This window comes from Anopheles coluzzii, chromosome 3 (assembly GCF_943734685.1).
Source record: "Anopheles coluzzii chromosome 3, AcolN3, whole genome shotgun sequence".
Classification (NCBI taxonomy): domain Eukaryota; kingdom Metazoa; phylum Arthropoda; class Insecta; order Diptera; family Culicidae; genus Anopheles; species Anopheles coluzzii.
The window spans coordinates 4,796,156-4,814,489 of record NC_064671.1 but is presented as its reverse complement, the minus strand read 5'-3'; the positions used below and the strand labels follow the sequence as shown (position 1 = coordinate 4,814,489).

The window sequence follows — 18,334 nt, the reverse complement described above, 5'->3', positions numbered from 1 at the left end:
GATTCCCCACACCCCAGTCAGGCCACCCCGTTTTCCCAGCCTCCCACAGAGACATATCCTCCTTACGGAACAAATACGGAACACAGAACGAAAGAATGAATGAATCCACATTAACGATGGTTCGTCGTTCGGGTCTCTATCTTCTGTGTTCTTCCCTCCGAACGGGTTATATATATAATCGCTTTTCACAGCCTTTCACACGTATCTCGTTTCGACTGGGTTGTCCAATGAAGTGAAAAAGAACCCAAGAAAGAGAAAGAGAGACACTTCCGCCCGTACACACCGCTCGTATCGGACGTGCCAAATCTAGCGTTCAGGTGATGATCGAGAACGAACCACGTAAACATCGCGTGAGGAGATGCTGCTGCTGCTGCTACGTTGCAGAACGAACGCGATTACGCAAGGATCGCTAAATGGAAGATAACTAACCGGTCAGTAACGCCACACACACACACACACAGCACAACGTTATCATATTACACCGTGTCTCGGAATACAACGCTTGAACAAAACCAGATACAGTGCCAGATCTCTAGCTGGTTGGTTGAAACAAAATTACCATAAATCATCACCGCAAATGTGCTGTTAGGAAGGGCAAGAGAGAAGCTCTACACTTACTATACTACTACTACTGCTTGAAGATCACACGGAACTGATCTTCCAAAACACCTGCCTCAACGAGGTCGTGATTATCTCATCTTTGCATTTGTTTAAGCGCATCACACAAATACTAGCAGACTTTAGCCTTTTTTTCATTTGGAAAGACTTATAAAGGTATCTTTCTCGTATAAATGAGAATAATATAGGATGAACTATTAGAAGTAGAAATAAAATGACCAAATCATGGTCCAACCTTACGGTCATTATTGGATTTGAACCCAAAAACAGCAATACATTAGGTCACTGCACATTGTCACAACACCACACGACCCATTCAACCTTATGTGCGTTTTATTCCCAATTAAAACATTCAAGAGATTGTTCCCAAGCAGTCTGGCTACCTATTTGCAGGAATGAGGAACGATAGTTATTTAGGTGGAATTTAACTCTGCGCTTTATCTTCATCTTTTCGTGAATCACTACACAAAAATACCACAAAACAAATTGTTTTGCAGATGCCGCCACCATTCAATCCTTCCAATTTTGAAAAACGACAAAAAATAAGAAAAATCAAGCCATCATTCGCCTGTGTGATCACACAAACACCCTCCGGACCACAGCCAAGAGGGAGGCAGCAGAATTCTTTCGGGAAACGCTACTTTCCCGTTAGCTTCTTCGATCCGCTATCGACGGCGATCGTTAAGCGCTTAGAAGAGCTCTTTAACAAGCCTTACACCCTCCCTCCCATCACTACATTCTAGCAAACCTTCGATGGGAGTCCGAATAATCGAAAACGCTGGCCACAACAGCATTCCACATTACACACGACGACTAGCAGCAGCAGCAAACGAACGAACGAACGAGCTGGCCAATCGATTCGGTTCTCCATCTGCCGTTTGTTTGGGGACAGGGATGAAAATGCGGAACATTGAGTTATTCTTCGTTCTTTCTCTCGTCGTGCTCGTTCGGGGGTTGGCTTTCCTTTCCTATATCTAACCGCCCCACGAGCGAGAAAGATCAGTGGTATCCGCTAATGAGAATGCCGAAAAGTTAAGGCTTTGCATTTCTAGCGATTTGGACGTTGACTCCGTGGGCCACTTAAACCGGACCGGTCGGCCAGCGCACACGGGGTGAGATTGTTATTGTTTAGAGCTCGAAGGCCTCTTCATGTTTGTTTGGACGTGTGGTTCAGGTTTGTTTTGTTTCCCACCCCCCGTGCCTCTCCGTGCATTTTCAGCCACGATCAATCAATCTTCTCTACGGGGAGAAAGGAAGCGTGTTACAAACACTCACACAGATTTTGATTTCGAAGCTACAATGTAGCTGCAAGAAGTCATCAGTAACATCACTGATTGTCAAAAAAATGCTCCTAAAATGAGAGGAATTTGTTACTCTCTTTTTGTAAACTTATTCGTCTCGTTGTCACATTCGGTCACCGCAAATATGGACATAAACCTCCAACCTCGCCCAACCAGAACTTCTACCCCAAAACAAACAATCCCCTAATGGAAGAAGACACATTGTTGCCACTATCGCCCACCTTCTCTCGCAGTCCTTACATCCCTCTGACTCTCTGTCTGCAAAAAAAGAAGTCGACACCGGAAACCCATTTAAGCTTCAGTTCGCAAAATATATAATTGGTACAACCCGGCAACGAAACCAGCACCACACACACCCCACATGTGCATGCCAAATGTAGGTTGGATTCTTCCACTTCGTTCGCGTTCGACCATTGAGCTCCGAGTCCCCTCGAAGCAGATGATTAATGATGTCAGTGTCGTCAGTCAGGAAAGATAATCTTTTTGCGCAAGTCACATACACGCGCGCATCCACAACAGCGCCACGACGAGTGTGTGTGTGTGTGTTTCGGTATGGATTGTTAAGCAAAGGACGCAAAGAGCCGGGCGCTCCTTATCGAGCGACTGACTGCTACTACACCTTCCTAGCTCGACGTAATGACTCTTTTCTTATGACTTGTGTGTGTTAGAAGATGGGCACACAAAACACACTTCACACAACCAAACTGAAACCAACCACCGGAAAAAAGACACAGCAGGCAGGGACAGTTTGACAATACTGTGTGTTTGGTGCTGTTCGTTCACAGTTCGTACGATTCTTTGCAAAGTCTGTTTTTTCCTTTCCCGCATGCCATCACTGCACATACACAGCCACGCATACACGCTGTGGACAGTTTGACTAATTTCAGTGTCAACGAGCCCCATCATCAGCATCCTAGAGCACATACATCACCGCCAACAAAAACTTTGATTTGTCTTATCTTATCAGCCCAAGACAGTTATCAAACGTTCCCCGCATGAGTTTGAAATTCAGCAAACAGAGACTTCCCAGCAACACATCACCGGAGTAATACCTTTGAGTTCCAGCGTGCCGATCACAGAGAGTAATTGTTTCAACAAATTTAGTTTCGAATGCGAACAAGTCTGAAATGAAATAAAATATTCATTTTCTCATCTTAATATTGATTTGCATTAGTATTAATATTCATGCTAGAGCCAACGTTTTCAAATCTCGATTGGAAAGCGCACAGCGATGCAGAATTGGATTGGAATCTTCCTCTCAATCAATGCGCATAGCAAAACAGCCATCATTTGGGTGTTTACTTTTGGGTCCTCTGTATTTGTTGTAGCCCTACCCCACCACGCACACATTTCGGGGCTTGTTCCCGAAAGAGGGAGAAGAGCAGGAAGATACACCAACGAGCAGCTATTTACGTAACACGTTTGTATCTAGGTCAAATCACTTCTTCTGCCAGGTCGGAGAGAAGAACTTCTGTTCTGTATTCGAGAGACGGCGCATTCCTGCCGAACCTTGCTCTTCCTTCGCTGATGAATAGCGTTCTCACGTTCAGTTCCATCAACTCCAGGCATATATAATTCATTTTTAGAGAGTTTAAACGCCCAATACACATTCAAAGTTCTTCCCAAGAAGTAAATCAAACTTTTTAAAAGCAGCCAAAAATACACAAACTGTGTGGGAGGCCGGAATGTTTGTTGCGTTCGGGGAGGCCATAGAAGATGATCTAATTTTTCTGACTGTTCTTCTCTGGAATGTATTTTGTATGCTTTAGCTCTTTTAACACAAAACATGCCTTTCAAAACAGCAATATTCTTCCCATTACAATGCATCTTCTGTATAAAAACTACACATTTTTCTCCTTTCCAAGTTCAAGGTTACAATAATGCGCCCTTTTAGCACGTTCTTTTGTCGTCTTTCTCTGGTGCCATAGAAACGGTGTGGGTCGCGTGCAGGAAGGAAAAGGTGCACACTCTATATTGCAGGGTTGCTGTCAGCCAGTCAGTGAGTTGGAGAGGGTTTGTGTGTGTGTGAGCTAGAAGAAAAGGGGTGGTTTTTCACTGGCTATGTAAGGACGATGAATGGCGACTGATCTCTCCAAAACAACCAAGGACATTTCTCTAAAAGGATGCTTGAAATGGGGGGGAGAGCTGGTTCTCCTCCTCTCTATACTGTTCTTACCTTTTCGGGGTGTAGGTTCGAAGGCTCGTCAATACGGCTGGATACGGTAGCAGAAAGCGGTAACCCGAAACCAGTTGACGACGATATGCGCTGGTGCTAGTAATCCACGTTGGCGGTGATTTATTTTGCACAATTGATTTCCACCACTACACGGCACGAACGATTTGACACACTCCCGCGTACACGTTAATGCCTCCTCCACGCCTGATTAATATTGCTATCAAAACCTTATTTCACTTGTTTGACAACAAAACTTTCGTCTCACTTCACTTTGCACTCATAAGTTAAATTATTTTCTAAACACTTTTGTTTATTTTCCACTCCGGCACACACTGCCTATCGCTTTTTTGCTGCACCAATTACACTAAACCTTTCACTGAATAATTTGACTGCACTTGCTGTAAGAAAATGCATAAAGAATGGTTTAAAGACTCCATTAGTACTGAACTGTCTTCCTAGATCGATTATAAATCTAATATCAACCCACAACTTAATCACGGGAAATTCTAGTAATCAAGTAACACACGAACACTTCCATCCAATTTCATATAAAATACAAGAAGCGTAAAATCTTGCAAAAAAAAATTAATAATACTTCTCCACGACCTCGGCAAAGGCGAAAAAGGTAAACATCATCCACCCTTCAACTCCCGTGGAACGCAAGGGAGCATTAGAAACGAAAGGGGTCGAAGGTGGATGCCCACTTTCGCGCACCCTCCGTATTGCTTTCTGCGATAGTGTGTGTGTGTGTGTGCGCGTGTTGGTCAGCTGCATACTTTTCGTTGTTGCTTTGCTTTTCCCGCATATCGGGAGAGAGACTACTGGAATTTCATCTCCCTTCTTCTATATTCCATTTCATGTTCCTTTCTCGCTCTCACTCACGTTCGCGGGCACGTTCTTTGCTCTTCCCGTCGCACACATATGTGTGTTTGATTCCCGAGACTCTCCGCACGGGGGCGCGCTTGTTGCGTGACAGGATGACACAAAACCCCCGGGAACAATGTGCGTGCGAGAGAGTGAGATGCTGTTCACCGTCTAGCGGGCCATGGCGTGTAGACGAAAGAGATGGAACTCCAACACACACGTTTACGTACGTATGCCAGCGATGCCGATGATACCACACACAAGCCAATTCTTCTTCGCCCTTATTTTGGGAAGTTCTGGTTTCGCGTTGCTTTTTTTCGAACAACATTCCTTTGCTTCTTTCCACATGCACACACACACGTGCATAAGATTTGCTGCTGCGGCTTCCTAACTGCTGGCGGCTTTTTTGCGTTTTTTTGCGTTGAGACGTTCTTCGCGCACTTTCCGAGAAAGGAAACAGTGGCGGAATAAATGGACCATCATTTTTAGGCGAATACATTAGCCGCTCGCTTGCGCTTTTCTGCGCGTTTGGAAAACTAAACGCACCCGAGTACTGTGTGCCCGCCCGCCTGAAGCAAACGCAGCACGGCCGCGGTGGCGATTTTTCTTTACCATTTTTTTATGTAATCGACTGTTTCGCGTTTAGTTCGTGAAGGTATCGTGTTTTCGTTACACCCGGGCAGACACACACACACACACACACACACACACCAACGGTTAGCGCGGGTTTGCGGTGCGTTGCGCCCTCCACCGCCCGGCACGCTGCATTAGAGGTGATAATTTAATTTGCGCAAAAAATAACCTTCCGCAACGCGCTCCGCACTACCCCCGGAGGGGAGCGCATCAGCCCAAACCTCGAAAGAGACACGACAATTGGATGACGTTCCCCCTAGAATACGCCAGCCCGCGGGCAAAATGAGTTCACAGGTGAATGGAAAAGAGTGTTACGCGTTTTTGCCTTTTCCCTGCCTGCCGTTCACCAATATCTAATACCGCTGCTCCACACACACACACATAGTGGACCGATAAACCCTTCCATTTGGCCCCGGTATCTATGTACACTTTGCCGAGGACAAACAACCACACCACGTAGCAGTATAGTGCAAAAATTGCAGTTTGAGGAGTTATGCTGAATTTTCCATCCGATGATGGGAAACAAGCGCACACGACACTTTTTGCTGGTCGGAAAAGAATTGTGTTCGCGGTGAAGAATGGGGGGGGCAAAGAATAACAATTAGTCACACACACTCTGGGTACTGTTGTCGGTAGTGGAGTAGTTTGCACACACAAGGGCTCAATGGCCACGGCAACGAAATAAATTTAACCACTTAACACATACGAGCACACACACCACAAACGAGCGTCACACTTGCAGTGTGAATTATTCCAAAAAAGGGTATCGTTTTTGCTGATATGGAGATGTTTTGGAACGCACTTTGATGGCTTGATGAAATTTCAACGAACCGACTACGACGACACCGACTGCGGTCCTGCCTCTCCGGGATTCTTATAAAAAGTGACAACTATTATGACAAACGCAATCAACTGTTCATATTTTGACCAGCACCGAAAGCCTATAGTGCGTCGTGTGGAGTTGGTTTATCATTTGGCGATCCAGTTTGGCTCATTCTAGCATTCGACTTGATGAAGATTGTGAAAAAACCTTCCTTACCCAATGCCTGTTGTTCTTTCATACCACATAAAACAAATTAATTGCATATCTAGTGATTTTCAAGTTTTAAAATGTTAAAATAACCATAAAAATTAATTTATAAGCAAGTAAAACACCATTTCTGTTAAAAAAAATGGCGGCATCTTAAATGACCGCACTGTCATTCGAACCTGTGTCCGTTTACATCCCCGCGTTCACTAGACAGCTGGAACGCTTCAAAAATTTCGATTCTTTGCAACCGTCCAACGATTTTCACCCGCCCCATTCGATCACAACACAAAGATGGAAGTGTACGAGTTTAACAAAAGCTTCCTGACCCGTCTGCTCGAGACGACCAACGTGCTGAACGGTGGCGGTTCCAACATTCCCGCATCCGCCATCCGCTCGGAATGGATTAATTTCGTGGAGGTGGCCGTAGAGCCGACCGGCTGGCAGGCGCTGTGGAAAGCATCGCGTCCGGTATGCGAGCAGCTCGGCGTAAAGTACCCGCTCGTCGTGCTGGGCACCGTGGACCAGGTACTGTTCGACGAGCTGAAGGCCGTCTTCCTCATCGAAGCCATCCTGGACGATGATGTGCATCTGCCGGAGGAGCAGTGTACGGTGCAGCTGGAGGAGCTGTGGCCGCTGCGCGAGCAGAACAACCCCGCCCTGAACGTCAACATTACGGCCGACTGTATCGATAAGCTGCGGTTTTTCTACCAGCATCTCTGGATGCCGTGGGACACCGATACGGAGGATGAGCAGAACTGGATCGAGAAGCATCTGGAATCGCGCATCCGGTTCTGTCACGATCTGAAGAACAAGACCATGTCGCGGCAGCTTTCCTCCCACGCGCTGGCCTTGCTCGCGGAAGCGCGGTACGTGCAGCGCAAGCGGGAGTTTATCGAGCAGGAGCTTAGCGAGGAGGAAGGACAGGAGGAGGAAGAGGAGGACAATGATACGTCCATCCTGAAGGATAGCCGGTCGGGAGAGCTGTTGCAGCTGAACTTACGCTTAAATACGATCAAGAATGAAATCAACGTGCTGGAGAATCCCGTCTGGCGCAGCGTCTTCGAGAAGGTGCGCTTCGGTGCGGGAAAGAACAAGGGCAACTCCGCAATGGCGTATATCGTAACGCAGGCAGTACCGATAGATGAACAGCTGACCTACCTCCAGAGCGCCAAAGAGATGATGGATCCGAAGATTGCGGTGAAAATGTGCGACTCTCTTCAGCACGCGCTCGATCACTGCAGTCCGGATAGTGCGATCTATCTTCCACCCGGAACCAGACAGGACATCAAGTTCCTGGAGTACCTGAACAGTGGCGGATCGTTCCGGGGTGTTAGCAGCGCTTCCTTTGTTGACGATTTTGAGCAAGCGTGCAAGCTGAATCCTACCATCGTGTCGAAAAACGACGACAGTGTGCTGCTGACCATCGACGGGGACTTTACGCTGGAAAACGTCCGTCTCGACTGTTCGAACGTGCGCACCGGGGTGGTTATCAAGAAGGGCAGCATCGTCTTCCGCAACTGTTGCTTCACGGGCGATCCAACCTCCAGCACCAAGCAGGGCATCGTCATCTTCGGCAACTGCACGATCACGTTCGATCGGTGTCTGATCAAGGAGTTTTCTTCCGGCATCTACAGCAATCACGATTGTACGATCAATCTGATCGGCAGCACCATTAGCCACTGTATGACCGGGCTGGAGACGCTCGATCAGTGTCAAATAGTGTTCCGATCGGCGAGCATAACGCACTGCTCACAGTACGGCGTGCTGCTCGAGGACTTTAACGAAGATGTCCAGCAGGATCAGAAGGCAGAGGGTGATCGAAGCACGAGCGGGTCACAGGTGTACGCCGATTACAACACGATCGAGCGGGAAGAGTTTACGTTCGAGGGTGCGTGCGAGTTCCGGGATAATGCCAAGGGCAATTTTGTCATCCGGAAAGGGTTCAGCGAACGGTTTAACAGTTCCTGCTTTGTCGATGAGGATGAGAGCCAGCTGCATGACGCGGAGGATGGTCTGGACGAATCGATCTGCAATGCTACGAATGTAAGTTTCAATGCCAATTATCTGGAAGCATCAAAGCTATCCTCTACCAAGCATATCGAACCGTCGGTTGAGTCGAGCGAGCGGGAGGACCGATCGGCCAGCGATACGGGCGTGTCTGGGTCGTTGAGCCAGTCGGAGGAAGATTTAAGTACGGGTTACTGCGAAGACAGCACGCAGATAGTGAAAGACAGCGAATATTCTGTGCGCGAAGTGAAACGGTCGGAACAAACGAGTGAATCAGACCCGGAAGATGGATCGGAGGAGTATGATGATGATGATGATGACGATGAGGGGGATGATCAGGTTATAGAAATCGAGGATACGATCATTGAGATCGATTGATGCAGTACCGAGGACTGGTTAGTTTATGAAATTGATGTAGATAAAGCTGCTTGTGCTTGTCTCGTTGTCTTGTACCAAGTGTTAAAATGTAGTCTCTTGGAGATTGGGATTGTATTTTAGCTAGTGTTTGTTGTTAGGTTATGTTTTGTATTTGTTTTTTTTTCGATTCTTTAGATTGTTTCGTGTGATTCATTTTTTTTCTAGAAATTATGCGTTAATTTAAATTATTTATTATTTTTCCATTTCAGGACATTCAACCGATGGAGGATTAATCCGTTAACCGCAGCCAGTTCAAAATTATATTTTTACGCACGCAGCCAATTCTTCCGCCGCTGTCAAAACATGCAACGGAGGCTAGCTGTCAAAGGAACAAACAAAATAATCTTTACGATTTGCTTTTTATCGGTTCACTAGAATTATAAATAAAGAGATTCCATTTTAATAGCAACGCTCCGAACTATTCGATATTTGGAAAGTGTATTGATCCTCCGAACATGGCAGCTAACCCACCGGAAGAAGGATTCGACCAGGCAGAGGTAGCGTATGGAACAATTCCGCTTGCAATCGGTCCGTGTATAAACAGTTCGCTTTTGGAATGCCTTTTCCTCAACACAGTTCGAAGACGACGAGCTTGGAGAGGTGCAGATCGAGACCTCGTCCGGCCGTAAGCGCCTTTTCAGCAAGGAGTTGCGCTGCATGATGTACGGCTTCGGAGACGACCAGAACCCGTACACGGAAAGCGTCGACCTGCTGGAGGATTTGGTGGTCGAGTTCATCACCGAAATGACACACCGAGCGATGGAAATCGGCCGTACTGGGCGTGTGCAGGTCGAGGATATTGTGTTTCTGGTGCGCAAGAACTCGCGGAAGTATGCTCGCGTGAAGGATCTGCTGACGATGAACGAGGAGCTGAAGCGGGCACGCAAGGCGTTCGACGAGATCAAGTACGCTGGTGCGGAAGCAAAGCTGAAGTAATTGTTCCCTTGAGGCGGGTTAGTTCGAAGGGTTTGAAGACTGTGCTTTCTATTCCTATCCAAAACAATGTAGCATAAGAGTGATAACAATAAAACAAGCTGATCAGATGTATGTAATATGTACGCCTATCGGTGTGAACACGGGAATTTGTATTTCTTTAAGCTTAACCGTACATTATTATCGCAAATGCTTGTCCACTACTGTTCGATTTTAACAATACTTCCTTCCCTCCCGCAAGCCCGGACCTTCAGACTGCGCTTCAATGTGCGCTGTTAAACAACTTCCCATACTGACTATTGCTCCGCCGCTTCAAGCTCCTCGCTCTCCGTGCGTCGATCGTGCAGATTGAACAGTTTCGCCACCTCATTGAGATCGTCGTATTCGGTGTGCTGGTCCAGAATCTTTCTCGCCGTTCCCATACGATTAAACACGTTCCACAGCACCAGACCGACCACCTTCTTATCTCGTAGGTAAAATATTACACCCTTGTCGAAGCTATCTTCCGGCTCCTGCTGTTCTTTGCTTTGTTCTTTCGCTGGCTCTCCTGCAGCGGGCACGTTTTTCACGTCCACATTCACGTTAGCGTTGGCTGCCTGCAGCTTTTCCGAGTCAGTGCTGCCGGCGGTAACGGCTGCCGCCGCCGCCGCTGACGCTCGGGACATTTCCTCTGCTGTTCGTTTCGCAAACACGGCCACCGTTGGAAGGGAAGAATCAATTAGCCCGATCGCTTCGTAGCTAATCCGAGGGCCAAGATCCGACCAGAACATGCTCTGATGTGTGTAGGGTTTATCTGTGAGGGGGACAATTTGAGGAACAATTAGTAGTGCATTTGCATCGCAAAACGATTCGCAAGTCGCGTTACTCACTTAGTCCAACCATATTCTCTCCCGCCAGCCGTCCAGAAACGATGGCATGATCGTGATGTTCTACCCTTCGCCGTCCGAACTTTGTATCGTAGAAGCAGGCCGCATCCCCGGCCACAAACACGTTCGATCGGGCACGCAGCTCGGCATCGACCAAAAATCCTCCATTCTTGCTGTCCACCTCCAGCCCGGACGTTTTGGCTAGATCTGTGTTCGGTTCCGAGCCGACCGCAACGATGACCCGGTCCACCAGCAGCACACTGTCATCCATGAGCGTAAGCTTCAGTTTCGAGCCTTGCATTTCGACCGCCTTCACTTGCGTCTTTGGCCACACCTTAACGCCCTCTTCGCGCAACCGTTCCGTCGTCCAGCTGCTCAGATACTCGGGCAGCACCTTGGCCATATTGCCGCCCTCGTGGAACAGCTGGAACACTTCCACCTTTTTCTTGCGCGTTTGTTCCGACTTGGAAAGTGCACAGGCCAGCTCGCTCCCGAGGAAGCCTCCCCCCACGATCGCTACCCGGTTGCCATCCTGTAGCTGTGATGAGAGCTGCTCAAAATCGTACACACTCTTGAAAAGCGTAACACGTTCCCGCACAGCCCGTGGTGCCGATTCAAAGATGGGCAAATTCTTGGGCCTCGCTCCGGTTGCGATCAAACACTTGTCGTACGATATTTCCGTACCGTCGGTGAGGATCGCTTTCCGGTTGACCACGTCCAGCCGGTGCACTTCGTAGCCGCGTGCCACAGCCACGCCGCCGTTCGGTGCGTCGCTCAGCTTGCTCGGATCGATGTAGTAATCGTTCGGCTCGTAGAAGATGCTTCGTTCGCTACCGTTCCACTGGCGGAATTTGAGCGGCTCCGCTTCGGTCGAGTTAAACCACAGCTCCTTCGAGAGCGGTGGACGCATGTAGGGCATTTCGAGCTCGTTGGTAATCATCATCACCTTTGCTTTCGGGTCGTGTACACGGATCGCACGGAACGCGGCAATACTAGCCGTTCCGCCACCGACTAGCAGGTAAGGGACGTGCTTGGGAAGATCCTTGGAGGAAGCGGGATAGGTGCGCTTCTTTCGGTCTGCATCTTCCTTTGTGTCGTCTACGGGGGTTGGTGGTGGTGGTCCATCGAAGAGACCGTTGTAGTACGCAAGGCCAAGGCCACCGGCTGTGAGGGCGATCGCACCGAGTATGTAACCCGTGTAGGATGGTTTCGGGGGCGGTGGTGGTGGTGGCGGGCAGGTTGGTCCACCCGTAGTGGCAATAGCTTTTTGTTCCGTTTGCTACGAAAGAAGGCAAAAACAGAACGGTTAGTGTATCGAATTGGGGAAGTTAAAGAAATGGATAATAAACTATCGAATGTCTAAAAAACCTCTTGCACAACGTGTTCTTCTTCTTCTTCTTCACGTTCGCACTTTTCACAGGAAGAAAGAACGGGATCCGGCACTGTTTGAACCGTTTTCGGCTAGCAAAAGAAAAAGGTATTCGTTTGAAGGAACAGCTCCTTTCACAACTTTGTTTTGCAAAAAGAATAAATTCAAATTGGGAAACCTGGAAAAATCTATTGATCGGAATATGCCGCCTCGGCGGTGCCGGATAAGGGCTCGGATCGTTCGGAAACTGTATCAACTCGCCCATCATCGGAAGCCTCCGGCTTTCGTCACATGGCGTAACGATCGTACTAGAATTTGGACCTTCCTCCTCAACACAACTGCACGGTTCGTTCGATTCCGCTTCGCGCTCTTTCAACGTTTGCCTTCTTCGCCTGTTCGGTTCCGTTTCTTTAGCCAGCAGGGGCTGATTTACCTTCACGGATATCCATCGCTGGCTGCCGAATGTTTGCGTGAATCCTGCAGGACGAAAAAATCGATAATTCACTGCCGACCGACACACGGTTACATCAGCCAACCCCCCCTATCGCCCCCGGTGGGGTGGTGTGGTGTGGTTCAGCTACATACCTCCAGCGAGAACGTGCTTTCGGATGCGTACTAGGGCCGGCTGTACGCAGCGCACGTTCCCGACCGCAACGCGGGACACCGAAAGCATCACGGAGAAGGGTTTTGCAGCAAGGAAATTTTGTATTTTGTACACCGCTTCTCGGGTACACGGGACTAGATTTCGCTGGTTACTTTGATTCGCACATTGATTTGTTTTGCGTTCATGCGCTTGACAGGCATATGGTGTTGCGGCACCTGCGCCCGGTCTTTGGGGACCGAGTTGTCAAAACGGCAGTTGGCTGCGTACGTAAACTCCCAGTTTTTGAGATTTTCTAAATGTTTTTGGAAGATTTCGAATCAATAAAGGATTTCTTGCTATGAAAAAACTCTTTGCTGACAAGCTAAATAATCTATAAAAGTCCACCAGCTGTTATAAACTAAAATTTCCGTTCCAAACTGTATTGGTTTGATGGATCAAACAGCCCGGAGCGCAACGTGCGTGCCCAATCTCCGATGACAGCGGCATTGTTTTCTTTTTTACCGACCGAACACGCACCGAACACTCCGGACCCGGTAAGATGCCCGCTATTGCATAAAGAAAAAAGTTCCTCGAAATAATTCCAACTTGCAATCGCTTTACAAGGCTCTCTCTCCTCTTTCATACGATGCTTTATGTGTAATTGTTTCTTAATTTCCAATACAATTCCACTCCCCAGGAGAGAAAACATTTCAAACAACCAGCATTACGTCACGCCATCTCAGCCTTCACGTCGATCACAATGTCAGTGTTGCGCTTAATCGGTGGTGAAATCATATCTATTTATCGTCAAAGTTTGCTTACGATCGGTACCAGCCAGGCGAGAAGTCTATCAACTACTGGCTTCCTTCGACACGCCGCCAAACCTGAAAGTGAAGCCACAGAGGAAGCAGCCGCCAGTGAGGAACCGGAAGCAGGGGAAGCAGATGCAAACGCCGCACCCAAACAACCGGTCGATGATCCGAAGGACCGCACGAGGGTGATACCGGTGGAGACGAGCATCCGCTATCTGGCCAGCGAAGCTTACCGGCAGACGTACCAGGACGATCCGGTGTGGAAGCAGTACCGGCGCAATCACAAAGGACCGTACCCGCCAAAGCTGACGCGCAAAACGTGCATACGCAAGGGGCGCATTTCGACCGGCAATCCGTGCCCGATCTGCCGTGACGAGTATCTGGTGCTGGATCACAACAACATCGATCTGCTGAAGCAGTTCATCTCGCCGCAAACGGGGGATGTGTTGAGCTATCGGGTGACGGGCCTGTGCCAGAAGAAACACACCCAGCTGTTGGTGGCGGTCGAGCGGGCTATGGATCGCGGAATGCTTACGTTCGACGTGCCGTTCCGAGAGTACGACTACAGTGAATACTATCCGGCGAAGGAAGGCAAGCCTTCTTCCAAGTAGGAAGTGTCCGTGCAACCCCGTCGTGTGTGCTAGTTTAGTTTGTTAAGTGAAGCATTTTGTTACGAAGAGCGTTGTAGCCGAACGAGCGAGCCGTACGATTGTGTAGTGTGAATAATTGATTTCGTGGTGCTGTAAAGAGACCTATTTCCAATCAAACTTTTCTCCGATTTCTCCGATTCTCTTGTTGCTGTTGTGTGTCGTGAATCATGGCGGAAAATCTTGCGTACACGTACGTGATTGTGGGAGGTGGAATTGCCGGTGTAACTTGTGCTGAAACGTTGGCCCTTCTACGTCCAAACGACTCAACCGACCGAATTCTACTGCTAACGGAGTCACCTCTCGTGAAAGCCGTCACGAATGTGGTTCCTCTTGGGAAAATTCTTAACCGTTTCGATGTAGAAGAGAAGAGCACCGGAGAGCTTGCTGCAGCGAACAATATCGATGTATTGCTCGATCAATTGGACTCGATCGCTAGTGAGGATCACCTGGTACGAACAACTGCCGGAAGATGCATCAGCTACCGATACCTTTGTCTTTGCACCGGTGCCAGACCAAACATCATCGATAAGGCAAAGGGAAATGCGAACGTGATCGGTATACGGGACACAGAGTCGGTGGAAGAATTCCGGAAGCGTATTCACACGGCCACCCGGCTAGTCGTGGTTGGCAATGGTGGAATAGCATCGGAGTTGGTGTACGAGGTGGACGGGTTGGAGGAAGTTCATTGGGTCATTAAAGATCCGTACATAAGCTCAACGTTTGTAGATTCCGGAGCGGCCAGCTTTTTCAGGGAGCGACTTAACACGAAAGCTTCTATGGATAAGCAAAAGACCATCTACAAACGAATGCGCTACACGGAACAGAATGAGGAAAGCGCCTCAGCAGGGGTCACAAAACGAGGGGCAGCACTGGGACCCGACTGGCATCGTGCTTTTGACATTCAGAAACACGGAGAAGCAGGTACCCGGAACGCCAACAAGGTTACCATTCATCATTCGGTGGAAGTGGAGGACATACAGGAAGTTACATCCGGACTACAGGTTCGACTTACCGATGGTACCACTATTGAGTGTGATTTTGTAGTGTCCGCCACCGGGGTCGTCCCTGCCACCAGCTGGACCGGGGGTTGCGATCGTACGTTCAAGCTCGGACCCGATGGAGGCCTTTTCGTGAACTGGTCGATGGAGACATCGATCGGCGATGTCTACGCTGCAGGGGATGTTTGCTACGCAGGATGGGAACATGCGTCCCACTGGTTCCAGATGCGCCTGTGGACCCAGGCACGCCAAATGGGTGCGATGGCCGCACGCAGTATGGCGGCCAAGCGAGACGGGGAAGAAATTTATCAGGATTTCTGCTTCGAAATGTTCAACCACGTGACGACCCTGTTCGGATACCAGGTGGTACTTCTGGGGCGCTACAACGGGCAAGGGTTGAACGACAAGTACGAGGTGCTGCTTCGTATGACGCCCGGGCTGGAGTACATTAAGTTTGTGCTGGTGGATGGAAGACTGCAGGGAGCGCTGCTGGTGGGCGAAACGGGGCTGGAGGAAACGTGTGAGAATTTAATACTGAACCAGCTGGATTTGTCGCCGTACGGGGAGGATCTGCTGGATCCTAACATCGATATTGAGGATTATTTCGATTGAAACGGTTTGCAACACATGAGGGCAAAAGTCAAGCGGGAAGAATAATGAAAATAAATTTGATTGGAAGTTAAAAAAAAACCCATGCAAGAGTGTGTCGTCTGTTAATAAGGATATTATTTCACGATGTTTATCTTACAGCTTAGACATAGCAAAACGACGAGGGAAATCAATTCAAAAGTGGTCCATCTTGAACGAAACTCACAACACGTGGTGGTACGTAATAATACATCAAAAACGAATAAAATTAGCTCTCATCGTCTGTCTGTGTTGGTGTGTGCTTTTCTACACTTTGCTAAAAACAAAACATTCTACTCTCCCTGAACAGGTCAAACACACACACACACACGTGGGCGGCACCAGAACTGAGTCTCTCCCGAGGTACACACGGGTTTATTTTTTTAATGGTGCCTTATACATTCTGTGCCAGCTACAGTTCTTTATCTACTACTACCTTTAGTGGTTTGTGTTGAATAGGAAATGCAAAGGTTTACAACCTAAATTGTCGCACGTGGCACGACGAAAAGGATGGGGCAAGAGTGCCGAGCACCGGTGCTCGCCTGTCGCCCAAGCGCCTGGTTTTTTTTTCTTTTCTTTTTGGTTTCGAAGGAAAGTAACGGTTCAATTAAATACATTGTAGTGAAACTAAAGCCATTGCCAGCCGCGACTAGTGAAATCGACGATGGAGAGGAAGGAGATGGAATAAACCCCTATCAGGCCTGACCGGGCCTCCGTTCGTGGCTGCTTTACTCCAGCCCAAGCATCCAGTTGATGCCTTGCACAATGAACAGTATTAGCGGCTGCCATGCCACGAGCCACCGGATCCAGTCCAGCAGCTGCCCGTACAGCACGTGGGGACGTTCCCATCTACAAAAAGGAGAAAGATTGATGTTATATTAAACACCCACACTGTTTTGCCAGCTCATCCGGGTTACATACGGGTTACAGAACATTTTCTTCAGGTCCACCTTCTCCTTGCAGTAGGGGCAGGTTTGCTTTTTCCCCACGATACACCAGCCCCGGATGCAAAACTCGTGAAACACATGATCACAGGTCAGCTTGTACGTGTTCTCGATCACGCCGGACTCGTTCACGTCCGTCAGCAGCTGATTGCCACAGACGGCACACACGTTGCGCTCGAGATGCCGCGTCGGGATGCCCTTCGGTGTGTAGTACCCGATGTGGCAGGCCATCTTGTCGGCACAGATTTCCGATATATCCCTCCCGAGCACGCCGTAGTAGAGGCCGTAAAACACCAGCAGCAACCCCACGTCCATCCACGTGTGCGGCGGCTGGTTGAAGATGAAGTTTACGCCGAAAAACGTAAACATCATCACGATGTACCCGATGATGCCGAGCAGGTAGCTTAGTTTGTAGATAAAGTAAAACCACTTGTACACTAGCCGCGGCGTCGTGCCGGAGATGGGTTTGCGTATCGCTTTGCGCATCACCAGCCCGGTTATGCAGCTGAATATTAGCCAGAAGAAGATAAACCGCCAGTACTGGCTGCGCAGGCTGAGCACGAACGGAATTATCCACAGGGCGAGCAGTGTCATTAGCTGGAACGGGAAAGTGAATCCCACACATTCGTTGAGCATAGGAGCAAGCAGTGCGTACACAACTCCCCAAAAAATACATTCTAATTGGATTACTGTTTTCTGTGCGGCCACAAACGTACCGAGTAGGATCTGTAGTGGCGTTTCTTCCATTCGACCAGCACCACCTGAGCGATTATGAGCGTGACCAGCAGTATCACAACCATCTCCATGTGCATCGATTCGTGGCCCTTATGTTTTTCGTACATTTTAATATGTTCCAACCTGGAGTGTTTTGAAGAAAAAAAAAAAAGCGATAAAAACATTTTAGCTCCAAATCTTGCTTCATCAGAACAGATAAATTATTAGTTGAGTCATTTGACACCCTGGCGGAGCGATGAGTACGGGCAACGGTCTCCGTTCAGCGATGATAATAAACGATCGATAAACCGTACCCCACACCACAAACTCTCCTCACGCACGCACGTACGGTACGTCGCGTACACAAATGCCCAAAGCGCACATTTACCTCATTTTTTCCTCCGGTGTTAGCTCATCGAAGGGCTGCAATGATACCCGGAAGAAGGAAAACCAACGATTAGCTTATTTATCAGACATTTTTGCTCTGCCATATAGTACACCTTGTTGGGATCAACCGGCTCGTGTAGATTCATGTTGGCGGCCGTCTGCTCTTTGGCCGCTACGCTGGCCGCACTCGGTTACGCTACTGGCTGATATAGATCCTTAATTTTTACCACCTTCTTCGGTTGCTGTCGAATGAACAGCAGGCAACTTGATTCGCGTTTATTCGCTTGCTTGTTCCTTCGTCATCACCTTTTTTGCTCCTAATCTCGAGAGGAAGAACAAAAAATTATTATTGTTTTCAATTTTCCCCAGTGACATTTGCGGCTGACAGGAGCGTGTCAGCTACCG

The 18,334-nt window shown here is 48.5% G+C and overlaps 8 protein-coding genes across 10 annotated transcripts in view; 5 read left to right on the top strand and 3 right to left on the bottom strand.

Annotated features, from left to right (window-relative positions):
- The window catches only part of LOC120954667 (protein kinase C and casein kinase II substrate protein 3), a 34,259-nt gene extending 27,773 nt beyond the window's left edge, over nucleotides 1-6,486 (bottom strand). For both annotated transcript variants that reach the window (XM_040374784.2, XM_040374785.2), the window contains exons 1-2: nucleotides 6,395-6,486; nucleotides 4,096-4,493 (exon numbers count right to left, since the gene is read on the bottom strand). The gene's annotated coding sequence lies outside the window, so the exon portion shown is untranslated. The remainder of the gene's footprint in view (nucleotides 1-4,095; nucleotides 4,494-6,394) is intronic.
- LOC120955667 (ejaculatory bulb-specific protein 3-like) overlaps nucleotides 1-18,334 on the top strand; it is a 322,541-nt gene that overhangs the window by 47,723 nt on the left and 256,484 nt on the right. The gene's annotated exons all lie outside the window — the stretch shown is intronic.
- LOC120956916 (protein nessun dorma) lies at nucleotides 6,829-9,455 on the top strand. The gene is made up of 2 exons (XM_040378736.2): nucleotides 6,829-8,665; nucleotides 9,256-9,455. Exons 1-2 carry the CDS (start codon nucleotides 6,914-6,916, stop codon nucleotides 9,277-9,279), a joined length of 1,776 nt encoding a protein of 591 aa, XP_040234670.2. The 5' UTR covers nucleotides 6,829-6,913; the 3' UTR covers nucleotides 9,280-9,455.
- On the top strand, nucleotides 9,502-9,982 carry LOC120960030 (transcription initiation factor TFIID subunit 13). The gene is made up of 2 exons (XM_040383904.2): nucleotides 9,502-9,543; nucleotides 9,623-9,982. Exons 1-2 carry the CDS (start codon nucleotides 9,502-9,504, stop codon nucleotides 9,980-9,982), a joined length of 402 nt encoding a protein of 133 aa, XP_040239838.1.
- LOC120956915 (apoptosis-inducing factor 1, mitochondrial) lies at nucleotides 10,092-13,023 on the bottom strand. 2 transcript variants are annotated; one of them, XM_040378735.2, is made up of 4 exons: nucleotides 12,800-13,023; nucleotides 12,648-12,691; nucleotides 10,849-12,124; nucleotides 10,092-10,772 (listed from the first exon to the last, which is right to left on the bottom strand). In XM_040378735.2, the coding sequence occupies exons 1-4, from the start codon at nucleotides 12,885-12,887 to the stop codon at nucleotides 10,276-10,278; spliced, it is 1,905 nt and encodes a 634-aa protein (XP_040234669.2). In that variant the 5' UTR covers nucleotides 12,888-13,023; the 3' UTR covers nucleotides 10,092-10,275. The 2 variants fall into 2 exon arrangements, with proteins under 2 accessions (XP_040234669.2, XP_040234668.2); XM_040378734.2 differs by lacking the exons at nucleotides 12,648-12,691; nucleotides 12,800-13,023 and adding exons at nucleotides 12,214-12,306; nucleotides 12,393-12,641.
- Nucleotides 13,274-14,225, top strand: LOC120956619 (28S ribosomal protein S18b, mitochondrial). The gene is made up of 2 exons (XM_049608609.1): nucleotides 13,274-13,351; nucleotides 13,495-14,225. The coding sequence occupies exons 1-2, from the start codon at nucleotides 13,292-13,294 to the stop codon at nucleotides 14,218-14,220; spliced, it is 786 nt and encodes a 261-aa protein (XP_049464566.1). The 5' UTR covers nucleotides 13,274-13,291; the 3' UTR covers nucleotides 14,221-14,225.
- LOC120956617 (pyridine nucleotide-disulfide oxidoreductase domain-containing protein 1) lies at nucleotides 14,423-15,951 on the top strand. Its single transcript, XM_040378240.2, has one exon. The coding sequence runs from the start codon at nucleotides 14,427-14,429 to the stop codon at nucleotides 15,867-15,869; it is 1,443 nt and encodes a 480-aa protein (XP_040234174.2). The 5' UTR covers nucleotides 14,423-14,426; the 3' UTR covers nucleotides 15,870-15,951.
- LOC120956618 (RING finger protein 121) lies at nucleotides 15,964-18,303 on the bottom strand. The gene is made up of 5 exons (XM_040378242.2): nucleotides 18,043-18,303; nucleotides 17,931-17,965; nucleotides 17,545-17,686; nucleotides 16,806-17,425; nucleotides 15,964-16,733 (listed from the first exon to the last, which is right to left on the bottom strand). Exons 1-5 carry the CDS (start codon nucleotides 18,073-18,075, stop codon nucleotides 16,613-16,615), a joined length of 951 nt encoding a protein of 316 aa, XP_040234176.1. The 5' UTR covers nucleotides 18,076-18,303; the 3' UTR covers nucleotides 15,964-16,612.

Coding starts and splice junctions, on each gene's coding strand:
- LOC120956915 (XM_040378734.2), bottom strand. CDS start 12,482: ATGATGGGCGAGTTGATACAGTTTCCGAACGATCCGAGCCCTTATCCG. Junction 12,125..12,213: donor AAGAACACGTTGTGCAAGAG/GTTTTTTAGACA, acceptor CTTCTTTCGTAG/CAAACGGAACAAAAAGCTAT. Junction 10,773..10,848: donor AGAGAATATGGTTGGACTAA/GTGAGTAACGCG, acceptor TCCCCCTCACAG/ATAAACCCTACACACATCAG.
- LOC120956618 (XM_040378242.2), bottom strand. CDS start 18,075: ATGAATCTACACGAGCCGGTTGATCCCAACAAG. Junction 17,687..17,930: donor ACACCGGAGGAAAAAATGAG/GTAAATGTGCGC, acceptor AAAACACTCCAG/GTTGGAACATATTAAAATGT. Junction 16,734..16,805: donor AAGAAAATGTTCTGTAACCC/GTATGTAACCCG, acceptor TCCTTTTTGTAG/ATGGGAACGTCCCCACGTGC.
- LOC120956617 (XM_040378240.2), top strand. CDS start 14,427: ATGGCGGAAAATCTTGCGTACACGTACGTGATTGTGGGAGGTGGAATT.
- LOC120960030 (XM_040383904.2), top strand. CDS start 9,502: ATGGCAGCTAACCCACCGGAAGAAGGATTCGACCAGGCAGAG. Junction 9,544..9,622: donor AAGGATTCGACCAGGCAGAG/GTAGCGTATGGA, acceptor TCCTCAACACAG/TTCGAAGACGACGAGCTTGG.
- LOC120956619 (XM_049608609.1), top strand. CDS start 13,292: ATGACAGCGGCATTGTTTTCTTTTTTACCGACCGAACACGCACCGAAC. Junction 13,352..13,494: donor CACCGAACACTCCGGACCCG/GTAAGATGCCCG, acceptor TCCACTCCCCAG/GAGAGAAAACATTTCAAACA.
- LOC120956916 (XM_040378736.2), top strand. CDS start 6,914: ATGGAAGTGTACGAGTTTAACAAAAGCTTCCTGACCCGTCTGCTCGAG. Junction 8,666..9,255: donor CGATCTGCAATGCTACGAAT/GTAAGTTTCAAT, acceptor TTTCCATTTCAG/GACATTCAACCGATGGAGGA.